The sequence below is a fragment of the Salvelinus alpinus genome, chromosome 6 (genome assembly GCF_045679555.1).
Source record: "Salvelinus alpinus chromosome 6, SLU_Salpinus.1, whole genome shotgun sequence".
Classification (NCBI taxonomy): domain Eukaryota; kingdom Metazoa; phylum Chordata; class Actinopteri; order Salmoniformes; family Salmonidae; genus Salvelinus; species Salvelinus alpinus.
The window spans coordinates 62173118-62193269 of NC_092091.1; the positions used below are offsets into that span (position 1 = coordinate 62173118).

Sequence of the window (20152 nt, forward strand, 5' to 3'; positions counted from 1 at the left end):
CGCTATATGGCAGACCAATCGAAACTAATCTCTCTGCATGTCCAGCCCCCTCATTATTTTAGCAACCTTCCCACTAGCCATGATTTGCTGTCTTTTTCTCTGGCTAAACCAACTAGGTTTGTAATTTAACCATTTTATTTTTTATTTACAGACAGCATACAAGTTTGTTATTAAGGCACATGAAAGTTCACATGTTAGAGAATGCATTTCTGCCTAAAAACGCATTTTGATTTAAAAAAAAGTCTACATTCAAACGGCTCTCCTGTGAGGTAGTGACAAATGACATACGCCTAGTTTCTGAAACGGGTCACATATTAGAAGACCTGTCCATTTAATTTTCGTCAGCCAACAATATGAGTAGGCCTACCGAACAGCAAAAGCACTATTCAATCTACTAGTACAAAGGTCGACCTATTCTATTCTGTGCGAGAAATACATATTCCAAACAGTCTGGGACAGTTGTGGGATGCGATAGATCTCAAATTAATACAACTACTAGCATCCCAAAAACTTTTTTATGCAATGTGACTGACGCAACAGATCAGAATGTTTAGCTTAAAATATTGATAAACTATTAGGCTATTTCTTCACATTATAAGCGCTGCAATACGCACATGGTAGTAGGCTATAAGCGCAAATGTTCCATTAGCGGAAAACACCATTATCAAAAGTGATCGCAAACGCAATTATGCATGTGATGCTTTTATTATAAAGTGCATTTTTATGGTGAAAATTATCTAACCCAAACTTGAAACTTACGCACTGCTTATGTATGCCAGTTAGGCTCTACACCCCTTGTAAAGCGGATTAATGTGCTAAATTCTAAGAAGTTATTTGGCCACTTTAGTTGTGATACAAACCTTATTGAAACATATAGGCCTATGGGCTAGGCTACATGAGGTGTGTGACTGATTTGAAAAAGTTGCAAAAAAATGCATTGTTTCTTATGCTGGGCATCATTCACAAGTGATAGGCTTATATTGTCACCCATCAGACTATTCTTGATTTAATCTTGCCTTTACATATTATTTAGTATGTGTGTGAAATTTGTTTTTATTTAGAATGGACCATTATTATGCACCTGTATTGAAATAGGGTCAGCGGGAAATAATACATGTCATCTATACACTTAAATACCGAAAGGAGGACACTTTCCCCCGTGGTTTATTTTCATGCCAGCCAGGTAGGCTATACTCCTGTTGTAAATATATGCAATGTGCTTAATATTAGGAAAGTTGAGAAATATATATAGTAGGCCTAGCCTATAGAAAGCTGATCCTCCTATTGTTAGTAGAGGCCATCACTCTATTTTCTCACACAATTGCATGGCCTTTTGAAATGTTGCACAACATGAGCTCATGGGAGCTCAAGAAGTGTTTGATTAGATTTTCAAATAGATTTTCATTGATTTCAGTGTGATTAGAGGGACAATAGAGTGCTGAGTACCAGGCAGTTAGCAAGTTTGGTAGGCTAATAATGACCATCAGCAGTATCAGAGCTTGGAGAAGACTAATTACCGCGACTAAACGGTCACGTGGAATTTGACTGCCTTCATGACTCGTGACCGCCGGTGTGGCGGTAATACGGTCACCGCAACAGCCCTAGGTTTACCTCTATTTCTACAACCAACTTTACCTGACTGTGATCAGATAAAAATGTTATCTATTGTCACTGATTGTAAATTGGACCAAAAAAACTAGTCTAGTCTGGAGTAGACCTTGGGGACTGGAGAGTAAAATTTATACTCTGTCTACTGGATGTAGTATTCGCCAGATGTCTACAAGCCCATTGTTATTGATCATATATAATAGTAATATTCTAGATTTTGTAGCTGGAAAGGCCTTCTTACTTGATCTGTACTCCACATTCAATGTTTGATTAAAATCCCCTCCTATAATACATGGTATTTCTGGGAAATTGTATAGTCGACACTGAATATCAGAAAAAAAGCAAAGTCATATCCTCATTATTTAACCTTTATTTAACTAGGCAAGTCAGTTAAGTCCCTATGGGACTCCCAATCACAGCCGGTTGTGATACAGCCCAGGATCGAACCAAGGTCTGTAGTGACGCCTCTAGCACTGAGATGCAATGTCTTTGACTGCTGTTCCACTCAGCAGCCCATAAATATTCCCAATAAGCACTTCTGCATTGCCCAATATAACATGTTTGAAAATAAACCGACCGTTGAGCTCAACATACTGAGACTTTAACTTGTGCTTAATAGTATTCTTGAACAGCACTGCCACTCCCCTTGCTTTGGGTGATTATAATAATATTTTGGAGATAAATACACAACGCAGAGGATGAGAGGACGAAAGTACTAATGGTCAATAGGAAATTGTCAATGGAAATAGTTGGTTTTCAGTTAAACAGCTGTTTAGAATCTGTGGAATGTCAGTCCTGAACTCAGAGCTACGTGTGCCACGTTTTCATTGGTCTGTACATTGAGTCTGGAGCAGGATACTTGTTATTTGGCCATTGGCCCAGTTGTACTGCAAGGTCATCTGATTGGTCAACCCTGATTGGTCAAAGCTGTTTAAAAAGTCCACCTGAAATTTCAGCCTGTTTTGGTGGGATGGAGTTTTGGCCTGCCTGGTGAAATCACCAGTTGGTAAATTGGTTAAATGGATACTTTGGTATCTTTGGTGATTTCATAATTACCCAGTCAGACAAACTCATGGATACCATTTTTATGTCTCTGCATGCAGTTTAAAGGAAGTTGAAGGTAGCATATACTGTAATTAGCTTAGTGCAATTGCTAAGTCTATGGGTATCTACTAGCCCGCTCCTCTCAAAGGCAGGGAAATAGACATTGTAACTATTCCAAAGCTAGGTGGTTCACACTTTGTGCTCTTATTTTAACATTAGTTGTTTGAAAAACATTTATTTTTGTAACTATTTTCTCCGAACTACGCATTTCATTAATCCGCTGTGACGGTGGGTGCAAGGATAGGCTGTGCGCAAGTGTCAACACAGCTAAGACAGCGGGACAGCGAAGGTTTTGAATGAGTTTGCTAGATATCGAGTAAACAAAGTATGAGAAGAGTACATCAACAATAAACCCCACAGTCAAAAACGTATTTAGACCAGGATGAGAGAGAACGATGTAATGTGTTGAAATGTGGTGTGTTTTGATGTTGGTTGAGTGTGATGTGTTGTAAAGAAATAATTATAAAAAAAAAAGATTTTTTTTTCTCAGAGTATTAGTGCTGATCGAGGATCAGGGCCCAGATTCACAAAACCTTCTTAAGAAGAAATGTGTTCTTAACTGCCATTTTTTCCTTAACTATAGAAAGTTAAGCAAAGTTGCTATTCCTCAAAAAGGTTATTGGAAATGTTCTTGCGCTATTTCCAATGTTTCTCCTTCAGCAAAAAGTTAAGAAGAAATTAGATTCTTGAAAATGAAGTTATTGGAAATGTTCTTAATTCCAAGATAGCTAAACCCTTGTCTTAAACTCAGGGCGGTGAGAGAAAAAGCTCATGAAAGCAATTGAACATGTTTAATACACTCACAAATGTCATCTGAAAGTTCAGCATTGATTATTTTAAACCTAAGAACATGTTTTAGAACAGTCATCTCAGTACGAAATATGCTAACATGATTGTCATTGCTAGTTAAATAGCTAGATAAAACGGTTGCCTAGCAACAAATATCTTAAGAAGAAGATATTTGAGAAGCTCGTAAGAAAATCATTCAATCTTAAGACATTGTTGAGGAATTGCACTTACTATCTTATGAACTAAGAACAAGAAGGATCCCCCAAAAATTCTTAAGATAGTAAGTAAGTTTTTGCGTAAGATGTGTTTTGTGAATCTGGGCCCAGGTCCCCACCTGTCTATATATTCATTATGATCTAAAAGGCAAAACTGATCTTAGATCAGCACTCCTACTCTAAAATGCTTTGTGGATACGGGCCCTGACCAAACACCATTCAGACAGTAGTTCACAGTGCACTCACCTCAGTGAGACTGTGTGTGGTTCTATGCTGCTCAGCTGGTTCCTCTGTGGGTTCAGGAGGAGGTGTAATCTCGTTGTCCTCCATGACCATGTTCTCCTCAGGGTTCCCCAGACCCTCCTCATACCCCTCCTCCTTCACCAGCAGCACCTCTGGACCCTCCTCATCCTGGAAGAGACAGGTGATACAGATTACACAGACATACTCCCTCAGTTACGTACACACAGATAATAAACACACTTTCAACATGGAGTGTTTACCCATCCCCACTACGTTTGAGTACTATACTGTAGTTACATAATTACTTCATTGTTGTTAAACCCATCATGGTGGACATAAATATGTTGATAAGCTATGATAAGTCAAAAGTCAACATCAGACAAACCTGACTAAAATCTTTTCACGTGTACAGTAGGTGTTTGTTAGGTATTGGTCGTCCCTAATTAACAGTCACACAATAGAAATTGGCTATAACATAAACATTAATGAAAACAAAAATGTGCTTTTTGATTTTAATTTAAGATTAGACATAAGGTATAGCAGTGTAGTTAAGTTTAAGTTTATAATCTAATTTTAAGAAGATACATTTTAGAAATAGGCAGGGTTTAGCCATAATCATGACTTTATTAACTAGTGACTAACTTGGCTATGAAGCGCTGTAATGTGTATGCAGAATAGGGTGAGATAAGATGTGATGTATACTTAAGGGAGTCTCAATGAAAGTCTTAGAATGAAAAGTCCCATTTTGTGTTTATTAAACATAAACAAGTTTTAAATACACCATATGAAAACCTCACATACACACTCAACAAAAAATCTGCATGAACTAGATAAACTGCATACATTTTCTCATTACAAGTGTCTTAGGAAAAACATTAAGTAGTTGAATGAAAGTAAGGAACTAGGCATTTGTGAACATTATATAGGCACCACAAAACAAACACAATATGTAACTGACTTTTCCAGCTTAAATATGCCATATATAACACACAATGTCTGGATGCAATATTCTACCCAGAAATATTCAACACTGAAATCTATTACTATCATTATCTGTTTGCTGACAACAACGAAAATGAATCTTTGCCTTTAATGCAGGGTTTGAGCTAAATGTCAGACGCTATAGAGTGGAATGGTTTTTCTGCTGGTGTATCCTGAGGTAGCTCCTCTCTGAGAACCTCTTCCTGCAGTGCGTACAGGCAAATGGCCTCTCTTCCATGTGAACCTTCAGGTGCATCTTCAGCTGGTGCTGGCGGGAAAACTTCTTCTCACAGTGGAGGCAACTGAAGGGTTTTTCCCCTGTGTGGACCCTCTGGTGCCTCTTCAGGTCACCAGCCTGAGCAAAGCGCATTTGACACTGGGTACAGCTGAAGGGTTTCACCCCTGTGTGGACCCTCTGGTGCCTCTTCAGGTTGCCAGCCTCAGCAAAGCACATATGACACTGGGTACAGCTGAAGGGTTTCTCTCCTGTGTGGACCCTCTGGTGGATCTCCACCTTCTGGGGGCAGCTGAAGCCTTTGTTACAGAACATGCAGAGGAACCGTTTCTCTTTACTATTGCCCGATGTGGCTCCCCCTCCCTGAGCCTGGGCTATAGCCCTGTCGTTTGAGTTCAGTACCTGATTGAAAAGAACGCTGCCATGTGAATCGGAAAGTGCCTTCGACGTGAATACGGCATCGTGATCCCTGAACGCGTGTAAAGGGGAGTGGGTCGTGACATTTAGATTTGTATCTAAGCTTCCCCTGTAATCAAAGAAATCTCTGTCCTGTGAGTGTCCGTCTCCTAGGTGACTATCTGCATTCCATGTGGGAGGAGCGTCGCCCTCCACTTTCACAGTCACGTCATCTACCACTATAACCTCTCCTTTCTTATCTAGGCACCCTTCAGAGTATACACTACCACTGTACCGGTTCCAGTCCCCTCTAGACAGATCAGTCTGTCTCTCTAAACCCATGGGCATGTTGCCAGGGTTCATCTCTGTAGCGTAAGAACAAGACGGATCATCACACCCAGTGTCTAACGCGTCACAATCACCATCTCCACGGGAATTAACCGTCCCCTGGCTCTGGTGAAATACCGGTAAGTATTCTGAGCCGGGAGCAGGACGACTGCCCAGTCTCTCTGGGTCTGATTTGTGGTCAGATCCTGTGAGTAAGAGCCTTTGTGTTACAGTTAAAGTCTCTGTGTCTGTCTCAGACTTGAGGATGGCGTTCAGCGTTCCACTGACCTCCGTGATCCTGTGTCGGGTCCTGGCCTGGGGCGCAGCAGCGAGGTCCTCGGTGGCTACAGAAGGCGCCACTCCAGCCGCTGCTCCAGTCTGGTGCCGTGGGTCCTTCTCTCGTTCAGTCCTCTCCAGCTTGACCCCAGGACCTGCTGCATTTTCATCTGCAGACTGACACAAGAAAACCGGTACATGAGTAGAATTGGATAACAATGTTGTAGGGATATGAGCAAGTGAATAGCTCAGGTGAGCCTTTCTGAAATAAACTGGCCACATTTGATGAACTGTAATTTTGATGTAATACTATTACACAAACCTCTATCACAATAAAGTGCTGGGTTGAGGTTCCACTCCCCTCATCAACAGTGATTGGTTGGTCATCTCTCCACGCATTGTGTCCCGCAGGCTTCACAAAGCTCCTGTGGCCTCCAGTGAGATGTCCTTCACCTGAGTGATTGGGGAAAAGGTTGGTTAGGTACTGTCAATGCTGAACGCTATATTGTACACTATTGAGTTTTGACACTGTCTACAATTGGCAAGGATGTAAGGTAACACTTCTTATAATTTCTTGATTTACTATGTATTGATAGATGTATTATGTTCCATGCATCATATTGTTTTCTATTAGTAAATAGGAAATGCCAGTAAATCAATAATCTGGTTGGAATATGATATTGTGTTTTTCTGCAAGTTAGCTAAGTAACCAGGGGAATTATTGCATACTATCCCAAAACTGACCAAGACCCAATTCTGATTAACCATATGTGGTATGCACATCTAACGTCACACATGCGCAGATGTGATCGGGGCGACAGGCCCCGCAGCATCGGCCTTCTACAAAATGTAGCCAACCTCTTGCCATTCCTTTGTATCGGTCGAGGATCTTGACACTACTGGGACCACTGGCGAGGACGCGTTCTCGCGTCGTTCTCTCTGCGCGCTCCCGTGCCACCTTCATTTCAAGTAGCTGTAGTTTTCTCCGCAATGCCCTGCTTTCATTCTGGCTTTGAGTTATTTCCAAACGAAACACTGCATAGTCGTCGTCTACGAGTTTACATATATCTGCCACGGCTGCATTCGCTAGCACCTCCATGATGGAGGCTATTTGAGTGTGAAAAACCATAGGCCTACAGTTAGCCATTGTTAGCAGCTAGCTAGCGTTACCTTAATAACATCTATCAACCAAGGCCTGTCTCCAACGCGAATTTAACACTGCCTGGGGTAAGTGTGTGTGGCTGTGCAGTTACATAAGTAATATTTTGCGTTTCAAGGTGATAATAAGTCTATATAACAACAATAAAAACGCTGCCGTGGATATTGTTCTTGGTTACTTTTCACTTCCGTTTACAGTTCTTCTTCAGTGGTTTTTAAATGGCGGTTGGCAACCAACTTTAGTGATGCATTACTGCCACAAATTGAACTGGAGTGTGGACCAGAGACGGCGAGGGTCAAAAGCCTCGTTCACATCCCTACCCAATTAAACCATTATACCTAAGGAAATGGAATACATTATTAAATACAATATCACCTTATGGTTTTCTGAATGTGGAAGAGTAAGTACGGATCGTTCAATCAATATCCGAACTTCTTGACCAGAACCCTGGCACCTTGGGTAAACCACTAGGAGCAGAGCCCCACGATATAGAACTGTCAAACGTTCACTCCGTGAGATGGATAATGAGAGCAAAATGTTAATTGTGTTTGTGAGAAGAGACTTTCATGCATGGGCAGAGTGTATTTGTGAGAGTGCAGAAATCTCTGCATGCACTCGGACTAATTTATTGCATTCGACAATGATTTTCAACTTGTTCAATATCAATGTTTCAAGCTCTCAAGTTTAATTTCCAGCACCACCCTGCCTATGCACGATCAAAGTAGATTATGCGCTCGCACAACTGGTTTTCTTAGATACAAATCTGCTCGCGCTATGATTTATATTCTTGCTCGCGTGCTCCATCTCGATTTGGCACTCATCTGACGCCATAGACAATCAGGATACAGAACCAATTAACACAGAAGAGGTGCAATTGACATTGTAGCTATAGTATTGCCTGTAATGGTTCAAATGAAAGGGATTTGCATACAACTTGTTATTTTTATTTTAAAAAGAAAGGTGTTCATTTTTTGTTGTTGTATTTTACCCCCTTTTTCTATCTTGTCTCATCGCTGCAACTCCCCAACGGGCTCGGGAGGCAAAGGTCGAGTCATGCGTCCCCCGAAACATGACCCGCCAAACCACGCTTCTTAACACCCGCCCGTTTAACCCGGAAGCCAGCCGCACCAATGTGTCGGAGGAAACACCGCTCACCTGACAACCGAAGTCAACCTGCAGGCGCCCGGCCCGCCACAAGGAGTCGCCAACCCGGATGACGCCCTCCCTACCTTGTAGTGACACCTCTAGCACTGCAATGCAGTGTCTTACATGCTGACCACACCGCTCGCGTCCATGTTGATTTTGGCCACCCACATCAGACGCTATCAGGACACGCAGGTTGAAATATCAAAACGAACTCTGAACCAACTGTATTCATTTGGGGGCAGGTCGAAAACCATTAAACATTTATAGCAATTTAGCTTGCTGTTGCTAGCTAATTTGTCCTGGGATATAAACATTGGGTTGTTAATTTGCCTGAAATGCACAAGGTCCTCTACTCTGACAATGAATCCACAGATAAAAGGGAAAACAGAGTTTGTTTCTAGTAATCTCTCCTCCATCTTCTTTGGACTTTATATGGCAGTTGGCAACCAACTTTTTAAGGTGCAGTACCAACACCAACAGGACTGGAGTGTGGACCTCAGTTCACCTTTCAAATCACCCACGTGGATATAAGCTCCTAAAAACCAATGAGGATATGGGAGAGGCTACGCAGACGTGCGCAAGCAGTGTGGGTGCAATGATTGAATAACATGTATGTGTAAATTTATTTTCCAACGCTTGCGCAATTATACATGCGGACCACACTGCCCGCGTCATGTGCGCGAGCATGCAAAATAAACATTTTATAGATTGTCAATCATCAAATCATTGGAATGAGAAAAACAGTAATTGTAGTGGGTCATGTGACCAATCCTGAGTCGAAATTGGCCTTGGTCAGTGAGACAGTAACTTCCACATCTTTTACAACCTTAACGACTAAGCTGTAGCCTACAATATTGTGGATAGGTTATATAACATGCCACCGATCACCACAAGCTTCAGTGCCTACGAGTTTAGACAGCTCTAGGAAGAGTCTTGGTGGTTCCAAACTTCTCCCATTTAAGAATGATGGGAACTGTATATAGGTGTGTGCCTTTCCAAATCATGTCCAATCAATTGAATTTACCACAGGTGGACTCCAATCATGTTGTAGAAATATCTCAAGGATGATCAATGGAAACAGGATGCACCTGAGCTCAATTTCGAGGCTCATAGCAAAGAGTCTGAATACTTATGTAAATAAGGTTAATTATTATATATTTTTTTCTCCTCAATTTTGTGATTACGAACTTGTCTCATTACTGCAACTCTCAACAGGCTCGGGAGAGGGCAAGGTCGAGTCACGCGTCCTCCGAAACATGACTTTGGTCGACAGTTGAACAGTGTTTCCTCCGACGACACATGGTGCAGCTGGCTTCTGGGTTAAGCAAACAGGTGTTAAGAAGCGCGGTTAGGCGGGTCATGTTTCGGAGGACTCATGACTCGACCTTGACTTCTCCAGAGCCCGTTGGGAGTTGCAGTCACAATGTGTTAATCTGATTAGGCTACTTCAAAAGTCCCCTGTAGGCTACCTGCCCATGTTCATCCACTCCACTCTAATATAACTCCAAACTGCACAATGGCCATTCGATTAATGGAAAGAGACATCTGTTGCAAAACACCAAAAAGTTTAATGACGTTCAAAGATTGTCAAACCAAGCCTTCGATACGGAGTAGGGATGGATGTATTTTTTGTTTGTCGAGATTGACGTACTCTACTTGATTGTGGCGCAAACCATGATGAGAAGCGCTAAAAGTCGGTAATCGGTATTCAATTGTGCGTTGCTGATTGGTTGTGTGTGGTGCATTTGTACAGAAACCTGTTGGTGCAAAATTAATTGGATATTTTTGATATCATCATGAATATAGCATCAAAATGTTGAAAATCTGACTTCCCCCTAGCTAATCATTATCTGCAGCCGGCTCTGATCATAGTGTAATGAGACAGACAGGGAGAGTGTGTTTGTCGGTTGTGGTCAGCGAGTTAGCCCTGCGTGGCATCGACTGTGCCACAAAACCATTCTGAAGTGGTAAAGTCGATATCCAAGTTTACAAACACAGGGTTGCATCAGTTATTGTTATTCATGGTGTTAATAACCATTTTAGAGTTAATTTTATGAGGGAGGAGGGTGTTTATTTTAACTGTCCCTAAACAATTCATTGTAAATTCATTAAACATATAATTTAGACCCCGTGTTTATTTGAAACAGGCCTTTTATTTGCTGAAATGTGTGCTGTTGTCCTGTTATTAAAAGGGACAGGCGGTGAAATTTGAGACTCTGCGTTTAATTGAAGGTCAATATTCACAAAGCCTCTGAGTAGGAGTGCAGACCTAGGAACAGTTTTGCCTATTAGATTATAATGAATACTTTTACACTGAGAATCTTTGTGTAAATCGGCCAAGGTCTTGATTAATTTCGTCTTAAGTGTGGGACCATTACTTTTTGAATTATAAAACCATTAATAAAGAGTGTCAAGTAATCAAATCAACCAATATGTTTGCATAGCACTCACAGCAATCCCTCGTTGCCCATCCAGAAGATGCTCCATAGCAGGGTGCTCATATCAGATTTCTTGATCCAACATCCTCTCACTCTGTATCTCTTACAGTCAATAGAGATGGAGAATGGGAAGCCTGATCTGCTGCTAGTCAAAGAGGAGACAATAGAGGATGGACCAGCGAGCATTGATCTGCTGAAGATGGGAGTGCACGGTAAGGGAGAAATACATATAGCCTACATACAGTAGATCTTGTCGTGGAAATTCATACTAAGAGAGACTGTCATTTCTTCAAACAATCATCTTTATTCAATATCGATTAATTATTGCAATAATGAAGCTGTCGACCCCACACTCTAAAATGTGTTGCCGAGGCTTAACCTTTACAGACAATGCCGTTTTTTATATAACTGACACTAAGAATGCTTAGTCATGGCTGGTTCCACCCCTCCCATGCCGATCATGCCGATCGGCGGCATGGGAGGGGTGGAAAGCCTTTGGTGCTGTTTCCCAGATGCAAGAATGATTAGACACAATAAGGGTTTTGTTCTATTCCTCTAGGCTCTCTCTCTCTGTTACACCCACCACTCTTATCTATGGAATGCCAGCTGTAGGTTTTTAGGCTCCTCTCAGTTCACACAGACACAGATGAGAAAGTACTCATCAAAGCTGTTCGATGCATAAACAGAATTATAACATAATCTTGTTATTTTTCTCTCACAATCTTCAATGGTAAAGTGATGCGCCTGGTTATTATTTTGTCTTTCATCATTCATAAAGTTAAATCAATGCAACGTATGTTACAAAAACACATTATAATGTATGAACTTGACTTACCATCTTTGTGACCTATTGTGGCCTAGAAGTTGTAAACGGTACAGTGAAATGGTTACTTGCATAGTGGAGTGTGTTGTTTAGACAGGTAGCTAGCTAGCTAACATTAAGCTATAACTAGCAATGCAAATGGATTTCTGAGAGTCAAATAATATTACTACACAGATAATACACGTAACGTTAGCTAGCGAGCCAGCCAGCTAATCTTAGCTAGCCAACAGTACACTTTAACTTGCATTGAAAACAACTTTCTGGAAAAATGTTTAACACATATGAAAATGTAGCTAGACTCTTACCCGTATACATGGATGACTGCTTCTCCCTCTCTGTCATGGATGCCATGGTTGGCCTTAGTTTGAAATGTAATCCAGAGACAGTTGTTTTATACAACCTCCTTCGGGGTCCTCTTTTCGACTCCCTTCGCAATTGCAATCATACTCTGCTTCCACCAGACATTCCACTGATTTCAAAACTTGGTCAACTTCTTCCATGACAACAACACTGTTGATCGCCGTTTCTTCCACATCACTGTCATCGGAAGACTACAATGTCTGGTTAAATGAAAATGTTTTTACCTAAGTCAGGGATTTCCTCATTGTCTGATTCATTTTAAGAGTCCTAGAGTCAGCATGGCACGATCGTCCTCCAGAAAGTAGACCTTCACAACTCTTTCTCTCTGATCGTTGTCGATAGCGCATGTTAAAATTAAGGGCAGCAATGTTTAGAGCGGTAGCGACACTTTTGCAGTTCTTCATGACATATTTCACAAATCTGTGGTAGAAATTATTATCTACACATACTGAGAAGCTCATGTTATAGACGGAAGCAGGCTACATGGCAGACCAATCCGAGCTCATCTCTCTGCATGTCCAACCCATCCATTATCTTAGCCAGTCATGGCTAGCAGGAAGGTTCTTGTCTCTTTTTGTGGCTAAACCAATTAGGCTCGCAATTTAACAATTGTATTCATATTTACAGATGGCATACAAGTTTGTTATAACAAATAAAGGCATATGAAAGTTTACATGTTCCAGAAGGCATTTCTGCACAAAAACGCATTATGATAAAAAAACATTTTGTTACGTTCAAATGCCTCTCCTGTGAAGTAGTGACATGCGACAAACGCCTAGCTTCCCGAAACGGGTCACATTTTCTATCCTCTTTCTGTAGGTGGTTGGCTGGAGGCTAACAGAGGAGACTGCGTGTCCATCTTGGATTCCAAGACCCAGATGGGTGCAGCCAAGGGCCTAGGGGACGACATCACAGATCAGGCCAGGACCAGAGGAGACATAGTGGAGGTCAATGGATAGGACGGCATCTTCAAATCTGGGCTGGGGACAACACTTTTCACCACAACCAGAAACTGACAGTTTAACACAAAACAACAACCAAACTTTGTCTCCATGACAACATACTGGCTGAGACTAGGGCGAGGCGTAGATTTTGTCTACTTCATTCTTGAATCAACGCATATGGACTTTTGTTTTTACTCCAATGGCTCCATATTGTTAGGTACTTGAATTCCAGTTTTAGAGATTGGCTTGACTGTGGTTAACATTTTATAATTATCATGTTTCTGTGTGAACAGAAAATTGTTTCTTATATAAACCTTTATGCATTTCTGTACAATTTGTGTTTACAGTCTGCAGTCCATGAAGACCTGCTGGTATTCGGTGTTGCTGGTGGGAGAGACTGGACCTCTGAGGTGGCTGGTCACAAACCCTGTCGCCGGATCAGGACACTGGATCAGGAGCCATCTCTCTTCCTTCCCGAGTCGGAACTGGCACCGACCCACTAGAGACAGACTCGATCACCACCAGCGGACAGGGGGACTGAACAACCTCAGTCCTGGTGGTCATCAGAGAGACAGAGGCTCCAGTCATGGATCCAGTCTGCAGCCCAGACCCTTGTCTTCACAGTCTCAGAGCAGGGATGAAGCAGGGCCTAATAGAGGGAGACCCTCCTGTTCCTATGATACAAACACCACAGTATCCATGATGAACAGAACAGGTCACCCTGGGCTTCAGCCTTCACAGAGAGTGGTGGGAGACTCCCCTGGTGGTAGTCTATCAGGAAGTATTTTCTCCTTCAGGGTCTCATCTAATGCCTCGTGACTGGGTTCATAGAAGGTCTGGGCCTGGACCTGGGTCTAGCCTTCCTCAATTAGAATACCTCATGGTTACCCCACCAATACAGTGCATTTGCAAAGTATTCATACCCCTTCCCATTTTCCACATTTTGTTACGTTACAGCCTTATTCTAAAATGGATACAATTTAAAATAGTGTGTTTACCGAACATATGATTAATTGTACTGATATGCTGATTGTGAAGAAGATTTGATGGTGTTTATTGAACATATGATTAATTGTACTACATAAACAAACAAAAAGTCAAAGAAACTGGAGCTGAAAGGTTTTTGTGTTTCCAGTAATTCATTGCCGAAACATTGCAAAGAATACTGTCCGAATATGCTCTTCTCAGGCCCCAGACTCTAAATAAAGGAGTACATTGAGTTTTGCCTTGTTTATTTGTATTTTGTTAATTATTTGGGCGGATATACAGCCAAAACAGTAGGTGGCGGCATGCACCTATAGCATTCGTTTTCGGACCTCTATAATATCAAAGAAGAAGACCCCGTACAGTAGGTGGCTGCAATACACCAATAGGTGTAATCGGCCATAAAACTTTAAAGAAGAAGAACAGAAGTGAACAGTGACCAGAAAAATGCGTTGTAATTTAGACATTTAACATAATTACCCCAGGCAGTGTTTCATTTGGGCTTTGTTTATAGGTGCTATCTGGCTGCTGGTTAGCTAAAAATGGCTAACGTTAACTGTATGGTTTTTCACACTCAGATAGCCTCCATCATGGAGGTTCTAGCGAATGCAGCCGTGGCAGAGATCTGTAAAGTCGTAGACGACGACTATGCAGTGTTTCGTTTGGAAATAACTCAAAGCCAGAAAGAAAACAGGGGATTGCGGAGGAAGCTACAGCTATTGGAACTGAAGGTGGCACGTGAGCGCGCAGAGAGAATAGTGCGAGAGCGCGCCCTCGCCAGTCGTCCCAGTAGTGTCAAGATCCTCGACAGATACAGAGGAATGGCAAAAGGTACATTTAGCAGAAGGCGGAGGCAGCGGGGGCTGTCGCCGTTCATATATAGCCTAGCCCAACCGGCCTTTTACATCGTTTGGCATCTTACGTCCATCTTAAATGTATTCGGCCAGCAATACACTTGTCTCCCATGGACCGGCTGGTACATAAAACATCTTCCATTCAGGCTGCAAAGGCTTCAGTTTCCTTCTTAACTTGAGTTAATGGCTCCTCTGTGGGGAAAACACGAACGAAATGTGCGTACTGTACTAATGCAAATATTCCACCACCACTTTCGGATGTTGCACATCACGTGAGTCTGTCTACCCCTGGCAACATCAGGAAGTAGCATTAGCCACCCTAGAAGACAGTACGCATTTTTTATTTGTGTCCTTTGATCGCGGTGGAGGCACTAGTAATGTCTCCAGTTTTCAGTTTGGCTATTTGTTTCAAGTGTATTAGTCCAAAATAAATCTCTTTGCCAAAATTCGTCATCTCTCCCATGTCTTATTCGACTAGTAGTTGTTCTGAAATGTGTATTGCTTGCCTACATTTTACTCCCTCTATGTTTAATATAACACACATGCATTAATTATTAATTTTGGTTGCCTATTCTGATGTGAAGTTTGTTTCCCCAATCACTTTCTCAGGTGAAGGACATCTCACTGGAGGCCACAGGAGCTTTGTGAAGCCAGCAGGACACAATACATGGAGAGATGACCAACCAATCACTGTTGATGAGGGGAGTGGAACCTCAACCCAGCACGTTATCGTTATAGAGGTTAGTGTAATAGTATTACATCAAAATTACAGTACATCAAATGTGGCAAGTTTATTTCAGAAAGGCTCCCCTCAGCTGATCACTTGCTTACATGTACATCAAGCTCCCTACAACATTGTTATACAATTCAACTCATTTACCGGTAATAACCTCCACTTTTCTTGTGTCAGTCTGCAGATACAGGTCCTGGGGTTAAGCAGGAGAGGTCTGAAGGAGAGCAGGACCCACGGCAAAGCAGAGACATTCAGACTGGATTGGCTGGAGTGCCCCCTGTAGCCATGCAGGACCCCACCACCGCCCCAGTGCAGCCCAGAACCCGACGCAGCATCACGGAGGTCAGTGGACCGCTGAACACCGTCCTCAAGACAGAGACAGATACCAATACTTTAACTGTAACACACAGGCTGTTACACACAGGATCTGACCACAGATCAGACCCAGAGAGACTGGAGCAACTGGGCTGTCCTCCTGCTTCTGGCTCAGAGTATTTACCGATATTTCGCCAGAGGACGGTTCATTCCTTTGGGGATGGTGATGCGTTAGACACTGGCGGTAATGATCCGTCTTGTTCTTACGCTACAGAGATGGACCCTGGCATCATGCCCTTGGTTTTAGAGACACAGACTGATCTGTCAAGAGGGGACTGGAACCGGCACAGTAGTAGTGTATACTCTGAAGGGTGCCTAGATAAGAAAGGGGAGGGTCTGGTCGTAGATGAAGTGACTGTGAAAGTGGAGGGCGACGTTCCTCCCACATGGAATGCAGCTAGTCACCTAGGAGACGGACACTCACAGGGCAGAGATTTCTTAGATTACAGGGAAAGCTTAGAGACAAATCCAGATGTCATTACCCACTCCCCTTTACACATGCTCGGGGATCGCGACCCAGTGTCCACGTCGATGGGGCCTTCCGATTCACATGACAGCATCCTTTTCGATCAGGTATTGAACTCAAACGACAGGACTAGAGCCCAGGCTCAGGGAGGGGGAGCCACATCAGGCAACAGTAAAGAGAAACGGTTCCTCTGCATGTTCTGTAACAAAGGATTCAGCTGCCTCCAGAAGGTGGAGATCCACCAGAGGGTCCACACAGGGGAGAAACCCTTTAGTTGTACTCAGTGTCATATGCGCTTCACCCAGGCTGGCCACCTGAAGAGACACCAGATGGTCCACACAGGGGAAAAACCCTACAGCTGTACCCAGTGTCACATGCGTTTCGCCCAGGCTGGTGACCTGAAGAGGCACCAGAGGGGTCACACAGGGGAGAAACCCTACAGCTGCCCCCTTTGTGAGAATAGGTTCTCAGAGAGGACCTACCTCAGGATTCACCAGCAGAAAAAACATTCCACTCAATAGAAAATAACCATTCCACTTGATAGCTTCTGACTTGAGATCAAACCCTTCACTAAAGACAAGGATTCATTTTTATTTTTGTCAGCAGAAAAGACCCACAGATGCATTTGGAATAACGAGATTAACAGATTTCAGTGTTGAATTTTCCGACATTGTGTGATATATAAAGGCATATACAGTTGAAGTCGGAAGTTTACATACACTTAGGTTGGAGTCATTATAACTTGTTTTTCAACCACTCCACAAATTTCATGTTAACAAACTATAGTTTTGGCAAGTCGGTTAGGAGATCTACTTTGTGCATGACAAGTAATTTTTCCAACAATTGTTTACAGACAGATTATTTCACTTATAATTCACTGTATCACAATTCAAGTGGGTCAGAACACTAAGTTGACTGTGCCTTTAAACAGCTTGGAAAATTCCCGAAAATTATGTCATGGCTATAGAAGCTTCTGATATGCTAATTGACATCATCTGAGTCAATTGGAGGTATATTTCTAGGCCTACCTTCAAACTCAGTGCCTCTTTGCTTGACATCATGGGAAAATCAAAAGATATCAGCCAAGACCTCCACAAGTTGTAGACCTCCACAAGTCTGGTTCATCCTTGGGAGGAATTTCCAAATGCCTGAAGGTACCACGTTCATCTGTACAAACAATAGTACGCAAGTATAAACACCATAGGACCACGCAGCCGTCATACCGCTCAGGGAGGAGACGTGTTCTGTCTCCTAGAGATGAACGTACTTTTGTGCAAAATGTGCAAATAAATCCCAGAACAACAGCAAAGGACCTTGTGAAGATGCTGGAGGAAACAGGTATAAAAGTATCTATATCCACAGTAAAACGAGTCCAAATCGACATAACCTGAAAGGCCGCTCAGCAAGGAAGAAGCCACTGCTCCAAAGCCGCAATAAAAAATCCAGACTACGGTTTGCAACTGCACATGGGGACAAAGATCGTACTTTTTGAAGAAATGTCCTCTGGTCTGATGAAACAAAAATAGAACTGTTTGGCCATAATGACCATCGTTATGTTTGGAGGAAAAAGGGGGAGGCTTGCAAGCTGAAGAACACGATTCCAAAGCATGGGGGTGGCAGCATTATGTTGTGGGGGTGCTTTGCTGCAGGAGGGACTGGTGCACTTCACAAAATAGATGGCATCGTGAGGTAGGAAAATTATGTAGATATATTGAAGCAACATTTCAAGACATCAGTCAAGAAGTTAAAGCTTTGTTCCAAATGGAGAATGACCCCAAGCATACTTCTAAAGTTGTGGCAAAATGGCTTAAGGACAACAAAGTCAAGGTTTTGGAGTGGCCATCACAAAGCCCTGACCTCAATCCTATAGACAATTTGTGGGCAGAACTGAAAAAGCGTGTACGAGCAAGGAGGCCTACAAACCTGACTCAGTTACACCAGCTCTGTCAGGAAGAATGGGCCAAAATTCACCCAACTTATTGTGGGAAGCTTGTGGAAGGCTACCCGAAACGTTTGACCCAAGTTAAACAATTTAAAGGCATTGCTACCAAATACTAATAGACTGTATGTAAACTACTGACCCACTGGGAATGTGATGAAAGAAATAAAAGCTGAAATAAATCCTTCTCTCTACTATTATTCTGACATTTAACATTCTTAAAATAAAGTGGTGATCCTAACGGACCTAAGACAGGGAATTTTTACTAGGATTAAATGTCAGGAATTGTGAAAAACTGAGTTTAAATGTAATTGGCTAAGGTGTATGTAAACTTCTGATTTCAACTGTATAAGCCTAAAAGTCTGTTACATATTGTGTTTGTACTGTGTAGGCCAGGGCTGGGCAATTGGCGGCAATTGCTTTAAAAATGCAACATTTTCTCTACGTCCAATCGCAAAATGTGTATAATTGCAGGAAATTTTGCAAGTACATTCAATTTTCACGTGGTCCATCGCAAAATGTCATAAACAAACCTCACAAGTATCAGACACCGCAAGCTCCCAGCTACTATCTAATCAACGTTGTATTGACATTATCCCACCCTTGGTTAGTCACTGGATGAAAAAGCCCAATTTAACACACTATCTGCCAATACATTTTCAGCAATATTGCCTCTGTCTGTCTGTGTGGTGCAGACATTTGTCTATCACTATGTGTGTAGTCAGTTGATGTGATAACTGTCTTTTGAGTTTCCCCAAAACCTTTTCAATTAAATATGAACTGTTTATCTATTATTTGTTATCTGCTAACTTTGCCATGAAATGAGCAGCAGCAGTACAGAACCATCGCTAGATGCATAAAGGGCCAGATGCGCAATTATAGGGGAATATTTTTTGGGTATTCTGCCAGGCAGACCAAAAATACAATTTTTTGGGAAAAAATCTGATTTTACAGGGCCCCCCTAGTTGTTTATTAACCATGAATTTACCAGGTGTATTGACAGAAAACACGTCTTTCTCTTATACAGTAAGGACCCAGGGAAGAGTTGCAGGGGAGAGAAGAACGTTCCTATTTGAAAGCTAGGAAAAAGAGTAGCTTGCGACATGTTTAATTTTTTTCAGTAGCTCTCATGCTAGAAAAGGTTGGAGACCCCTGCTGTATGCTATATGATGTTCTCAAATGCATGTTTCATTACTTCCATTCAACTACTTAATTTTTTCCCCCAATGACACTTTTAATGACAAAATGAATTAAAAGTGTCGTTGCAGATTTTTTGTTGAAAGATGTATGTGTGGTTTTCATATGGATTATTTAAAACTTGTTTCTGTTTAATAAAGACAACATGGGACTTTCATTCTAAGACTTTCATTGAGACTCTCTTTAGTATACATCACATCTGATCTCACACTATTCTGCAAACACACAACAGCGCTTTATAACCAATATACATTTACTAAATATACCTACGCATACCAAACACACTAACAAACACCTACTGTACACGTCAAAATAGTTTAGTCAGGTTTGTCTTTTGACTTATCATAGCTGACTTGTTTTTACCCACATCATATTTATGTCCACCATGATGAGTTTAACAAGAAGTAAGTAATTCTGTAACTACAGTATAGGACTCAAACGTAGTGGGGATGGGTAAACACTCCATGTTGAAAGTGTGTTTATTATCTGTGTGTACATACCTGAGGGAGTGTATGTCTGTGTAATCTGTATCACCTCTCTTCCAGGAGGAGGAGGGTCCA

At 42.0% G+C, this 20152-nt stretch overlaps 2 protein-coding genes across 5 annotated transcripts in view; one reads left to right on the plus strand and one right to left on the minus strand.

Moving 5' to 3' along the window:
- The window catches only part of LOC139577645 (uncharacterized), a 24296-nt gene extending 16975 nt beyond the window's left edge, over positions 1-7321 (minus strand). For both annotated transcript variants that reach the window (XM_071404788.1, XM_071404789.1), the window contains exons 1-4: positions 7033-7321; positions 6497-6627; positions 6187-6351; positions 3963-4127 (exon numbers count right to left, since the gene is read on the minus strand). In XM_071404788.1, the coding sequence (XP_071260889.1) occupies positions 3963-4127; positions 6187-6351; positions 6497-6627; positions 7033-7321 (750 nt within the window). The remainder of the gene's footprint in view (positions 1-3962; positions 4128-6186; positions 6352-6496; positions 6628-7032) is intronic.
- On the plus strand, positions 7264-19743 carry LOC139577654 (uncharacterized). 3 transcript variants are annotated; one of them, XM_071404803.1, is made up of 6 exons: positions 7264-7401; positions 11027-11129; positions 12920-13261; positions 13392-14859; positions 15492-15622; positions 15793-19743. In XM_071404803.1, exons 4-6 carry the CDS (start codon positions 14571-14573, stop codon positions 16975-16977), a joined length of 1605 nt encoding a protein of 534 aa, XP_071260904.1. In that variant the 5' UTR covers positions 7264-7401; positions 11027-11129; positions 12920-13261; positions 13392-14570; the 3' UTR covers positions 16978-19743. The 3 variants fall into 3 exon arrangements, with proteins under 3 accessions (XP_071260904.1, XP_071260905.1, XP_071260906.1); XM_071404804.1 differs by having other exon boundaries at positions 12920-13047; XM_071404805.1 differs by lacking the exon at positions 12920-13261.
- The last annotated feature ends 409 nt before the right edge of the window (positions 19744-20152 follow it).